At 35.2% G+C, this 6,069-nt stretch overlaps 1 protein-coding gene across 1 annotated transcript; it reads right to left on the reverse strand.

Annotated features, from left to right (window-relative positions):
• Positions 1-746: 746 nt before the first annotated feature.
• LOC110758417 (GDSL esterase/lipase At1g29670-like) lies at positions 747-3,164 on the reverse strand. Its single transcript, XM_021960277.2, has 5 exons — positions 2,821-3,164; positions 2,518-2,642; positions 2,158-2,403; positions 1,630-1,876; positions 747-1,192 (listed from the first exon to the last, which is right to left on the reverse strand). Exons 1-5 carry the CDS (start codon positions 3,065-3,067, stop codon positions 972-974), a joined length of 1,086 nt encoding a protein of 361 aa, XP_021815969.1. The 5' UTR covers positions 3,068-3,164; the 3' UTR covers positions 747-971.
• Positions 3,165-6,069: the final 2,905 nt, after the last annotated feature.

Raw genomic sequence — 6,069 nt, forward strand, 5'->3', positions numbered from 1 at the left:
CAGAGCCAAGAAGATGCCTCTCAACAATGCAGAATGAAAAGTGTTACCTACTCACATGGTAACCAACTCTAATTTTTTAGGAGACTTGACTAGTAGACCATACTAATCAATCAAGTACAGAATCAATGATTAGGGTGCAATGCAATAATGATGAATAATGTACCTTTTGATGAACAATGATTGCAGCTTAGCCATGTCGTACTCTGACCTAAATTGAATGAACCACTCATAACCTAAACTATGTAATTGAGTTTGTACAGATCTTAAATACTTACAATCATGAATATAAATTTGGCAAGGAAAACCAAAACATTTCTAGTCTTCCTAACAATAATAAGTGGATGCACGAAAGGGGTACACCTCATTTTGTTGTTGTTCAACTGATTGATTTCATAAAAGCGAGAGGGCGAAAACAAGGGAAAGCAGGGTGCAAAAAGAAACCCAGGAACTACAAAAGAACTACATTAACAGAAGAGAAATCAACTAAACAGCTAGTCTGGAGGACCAGTTAGTCCATCACTCAGCAGAACATTCACTAGCGAGGGAGGGGGCAGGGAAGCCCAGCTTCTGTGGGTTATGGTCGGAGAACTCAGTTGGTATTTGGGAGAGGATTCGTGCTGATAACGTGTTATATAACTAAAGAAAATTGTAGAGAGAAATGAGGAGTAGAGGAAGACAACAAAAATTAGTCTCTAAAACTTCTTTCATTCATCTTTGATAACCACTTATTTATAGGCTTACAAATACAGGTATTTAACCCGCAAACTATAGCTACTAATTATAAAAATAAGAGCTTATGTTACAAATATGAAAAGGTGGAGATAATGGTTATTATGGTGGTCATCCACATTCCCATATACTCATAAATCTCCATACATATGCATAATAATTCCCAAACGCAGCTGATAACTTTATTTCCTTCATAATCACTTGAACTATATAAGTGGTTGATATGAACATGGAACGCACAATTAGGATAGTTGAGCTAAGCGGTTGATATCGTAGGGAAAAGCATCAGTAAGAAACTTAGCTTTGTATGCTCTTGCTGCTATAAAAACATTTGTTGCCTCTGTAGGATGTATACCATCCCAAAAGATGAACTGGTTCCTGTTACTGCACGGGATTTCAAAAGGAAGGCATGTGTTCACACCGTCTGTCACTCCACAACATGAGACGTTAGAAATCAGAGAACCTGAAATATAGAAGAGCCAATATTAGTCAATTAAAATGTTTGTGCCAAAATTTGAACTTTTATCTGTTTTTGAACGAAATATATGATCTAGAATATTTAAAGGAAATTTTTGTTGTGCGCACCAAGTGGAAGGATTATACGAGTAAGAGTAGCATTACTCATAAAATAAGGTACCTTTGATGACTTTGACAGTAGGGAGATTAATATCTATGTCGACAGAAGTATTGCATTAGGTAAATTGTTATCTAATTGTGAAGTCCTTTGGTTATTGAAGGCTTAAGAAGAACTCATGTCAAGCAAATTTCCTACTTGGTTTGCAATCGTTTGGTGTGAAGTTAGATTTATTGGCGCGCCATCACTTGTCCTATTTCCACCTCCCCACTATCATTTGTATAAAAAAGAAATAAAAAGTAAAGTTTAGAGATATTAGAAATCACCCTGAGATAAAGCATATGATGATGCAATCCCATAATAGTCTATGTAAATAAACTTGGCATTTCTTAGATTGCTGTCGAGTTCTTGGACAAGTGATACAAGCCCCAAGTTGAAAATTTGAACTGCACTGTTGATATAAGCAGCGCAAGAAGAGCCTTTTGTGCCACACGCAGTAACTTCAAAAGGTACGAAGCCTAAAGGAGCTAGCCCGAAGAGAACTATCTTTCTTGCCCCCAAGTTGTACAACGTCTAGCATAATCAGAAAAGCTCCAGTTATATAAAAGTTTCAATTAATTTCATGATGCATAAAGTAGACGTATAAAATGATGAATTTTTTCAGTACAAGAAGCAATTCGGGGAGGGGGGATTTACACAAATATTTATTGAGTGCATTGGGGTTTTAAACCTCTGCTCACATTGGTAGAGGTGGAAGAGCTCAACCAACTAAGCTATACCCCACTGACGACCTAAAATAAAAATTTTAAATAAAGAATAAGCCTAATTAATATATAAGAAATTGTTCTACTAACTCTTAATTGCTGAGAATATTCTTCAATGAGTACTCTTGCATATTGATCTGGTGTATATTGGCGGCTAGTGTTGGACAGGGAACCAAAGTAGTTGAGAAAGTAATCATTGGTGCCCATGTCAACTGAATATATGCATTTGCCTAAGTACTCCTCAGCTGATGGGACATTATTTCCCCTAAAAGAAGCTATCTGTTTCACTATGCTTTGGTGATTTTGCAATTGCATAGCCATACTTATTATCTGTCCCTGCAAAATCGAGGAGAGGGGGTTAAAATAATTCTTTGATAAATTTTGACATTGCACTGATTGGGTATCGATAATTTTTCGTCGCGGATCACTTTAAATCAAATAATAAATTACCGCTTGTCTTCCAGTTTCGTCGCGGATACCAGATGAACCAGATGCATAATTGACGCCTTTGAGTATTTCCGTTCCACTTGCAGTTGCAAAAGGTGGAATGTAACTATCCAAACCTAGTAGTTCAGCTGCAATGAGGACATAATAATGAGTTATTTTCGTGCTAAAAACTTGCATGAGTTTTATATCACAATGGGAAGAAAGGGAAATGTTCATGTGGTCGTACTCCAGTATCACACTATAATTATGATTGTGAATTTACATAATATGTTATTTGAAATTTTGCAGAAAGACAAGAAAACTGACCAACCACATCGACCAAATTACGTCCATTGGAAAACCTTCCAGTTGGACCCCTTGGAAAATCAATGCCATTGGGTAGAAAATTGGCTCTGGATATAGTTAAGAGGCCATTGTTGTTTCCATTGTCAGATAATGAGTCTCCAAATATGAAGTAACAGGGAACTTGTGGTTGTGCTGCCCCATTAACCAAATAAATTAAAAAAATTGCAGAAAACAACGTCCACAAGGGCTTCACAATCTCACGTGCCATTTGAAAGAACAAATTATAAAGAACAAAGACACAAAGGATTACAAAACCAACAAACAACAAAACACAAAGAAAGTGAAATAGCAATATAGAGATTAGGAACGAATGTGGTAGTCTGGATAGTGCACATACTTTTACTGCTAGGATTGCATATAAATAGGCTACACAAAAGCATTGCTTTAGGCCATATTACTTAATTATTAACCCAAGCTTAGTGGTATACCAAAATATTAAAGATTAGAGTGGATATGTTGGTTCCTCTCTATTGTAGTTGGAGAAAATTTGTATGGTTTGGCAGATCGGACCAATCTGTGCTAAACCCTACTATTAACTAGTTGGAAAATACTCACCAATAACGTTTTCCTCATCACAAATGTTGAATTTGAGTATAATGTGGTTAAAAATATTTACACATGCCGTTGATTTCCTACGTTCAATTCCCCCCTCCTCCTATATTACTTGTATAAAAATAAAATAAAATTTGAATAGAGTCTAATGTTGAAAAATTAAAGAAGCTTCATGTTCATGTTCATTATATGTATGAAAGCCCCATCCTTAGCGCAAATATTGAATTTGAATATAATCTCACGTTGCAAGGGCCTTATAGTTGAAGTGGTTAAGAGTATTTATTCCTGCACTCAAGGTCTCAGGTTCAATTCCCCCCCTTCCCTAATTTGTTGGTATGTATATAAAAAAACACATGGGAAAGGAAATAAAGTGTTTCCTAATTACTTTCCCAGCATTATCAAACATGGGAAATAAATCTTCCATTTCTCATTTCCTGGAAAAAGACATAATTTCCCATGAAATCCTTTCCACGAACCAAACGGACCCTAAGGAGTAAAATGCAAAAAAATTTAAAAAACACAAACAAACATACAAATAAAAGGAGAAGGATCCCTCTTAATAAGAAAATGGAATATGGCACGTGGACTCTTAACTCTCAGCATAATCTAATGGTTCTGAGCATTCGCGTTTTGGGTGTGCTCCTTTTGTACAACACAATGTTGGTCATCATATTGCCATGTTGGTCAAATTTGTTTGTCTTTTGGAAGGGTTTCTGCCCGTGTCAAAAATGATTTTATCTATACCAGTATTATTTAATTTTGGGTTTGTCCAATATAAATTCCTACATTTTCTATTTCCTAGACATATATCCATCAGCGCCATCACTCTACAAATCTACATGTAAAACCCAATTTCAAATTTAAATAATCAGTAGGATATAAGAGGTCATAGTATTCCTATATTTTTACATCGTTGCCACCAGACTTCATATTTTATTTATAATTTATTTCAAGCATTTCATTAACTGCCATAATTGTAATTAATACTCCTTATTAATAGCATATCAATCACCCCCATTTCTTTTGGTTCTCATTCCCTCTCACATATCGCCCCCTAAAATTACAAACCAAAAAAAAAATGTAAATTTCATATACAATAATGTACCTATGAAAAATATAAATATAAATATGAATATATACGTATAAAAATATAAAAATATTATTTAATTAAAATATAGGTATATTATTTACTAAAAAAAATTATATAAAAAAAAACTAAGTTAGTTACTTTGTAATTGAAATTTCCTTACATTTTTCATAAATTAAAAATAGGTACGTAATAATTTATAGAAAATATAGGTTCATTATTTACCCATAGGTAAATTATTTTACAATATACCTATAAATGTGTATAGGTACATAATTTGGATAGGAAAAATAGGTTCATTTTTTTAAAAAAAGGGTAAACTACCGAATACCCCCCTGAACTATTCTGCCAGTTGAAATCTACACCATGAATTAATTTTTTAGCCAATTTAGTACTCGTATTAAATTTTATCGCCAATTTCCCCCCACCATTAGTTTTTGGCAATTTCCATCCAAATCTCTGTTAAAAACACCACGTGAATGGCACATGCCAACCTTGCAACCCAGATTACCCAACGAATCCTCTCTATCTCCTCGTCTCTTCTTCTCTCTCCCCTCTCCCTGTTTCTTCCTCGTAGGCCTCAGCCCACCCTACCCTAAGAGCAACTCCAGCAGCAAGGGCAAGGGGAGGGCTAGGGGGGGCAAGCCCAAAAACTCGTTTCCAGCAACAAAACCCAGCCCGGGCAAGGTGTGGGACCCAGCGAACTGGGCTGGCCCGAGGGCCAAAACTCGTTTTGAGCTGACGTCAGCGCGCTGATGTCACGACGACGTCAGCCCTGGCGTTCAACGTTAAAAATAATTTGACGCGCCCCGCTACAGTCCCCTAACGGCTCTCTTCCACGTGGCGCAAGCTGGGCTCTCCGATTCGATTTTTTCCAGCAATCCAACGGCTCCGATTTTTTGTGCAATAAAAAATTGAAAAAAAAATCGAAATTTTTTTTTAAAAATTCCAAAAAAATACTGAATTTATTTTCTATAAATACCAACAAATACTCTTCACTTTTAACACCAAATCCTCATTCATTTTCTTCTCCTTCTACTCAATATTAAGTTTTTTCCCTTTCAAGTTGTATTTTTCTCTAGGAAATATTATGGGTTCTTCTAATGAAATCGGAGGGGCATGGAGCACGATGGAAGATGTTTTGTTGTGTGAGTGTTGTGTCCAAATTAGTTATTGTCCCGTAACGGGTAATGAAATGAAATTCTGTCATATGTGGAAAAAAATTCATCAGGAATTTTGTGAAAGGGCAATGGGTTCGACCCATACGGAAATGGCATTATCTAGTAGGTGGAAAATTCTTAATAAAGAGTTGGCGAAATGGAGAGATGCCTTGGCAAAAGCGATGAACAACCATAGAAGTGGGGAAAACCTTAGCAATGAGGTAAATTATTTGTAATTTTCGTTTTATTAATTTCTATGTCATTAATTTTTATTTAAATGTTTCTTGCAATTTATATATTTTATTGATATTTCTTGTATTTCCAATATTTATTTAAATGTTTCTTGCAATATTTATATTTTGTTAATATTTATTGCATTTCTAATAATTTGTTAAAATTTCTTGCATTTCC

This window comes from Prunus avium, chromosome 1 (assembly GCF_965620075.1).
Source record: "Prunus avium chromosome 1, drPruAviu1.hap1.1, whole genome shotgun sequence".
NCBI classification, from domain to species: Eukaryota; Viridiplantae; Streptophyta; class Magnoliopsida; order Rosales; family Rosaceae; genus Prunus; species Prunus avium.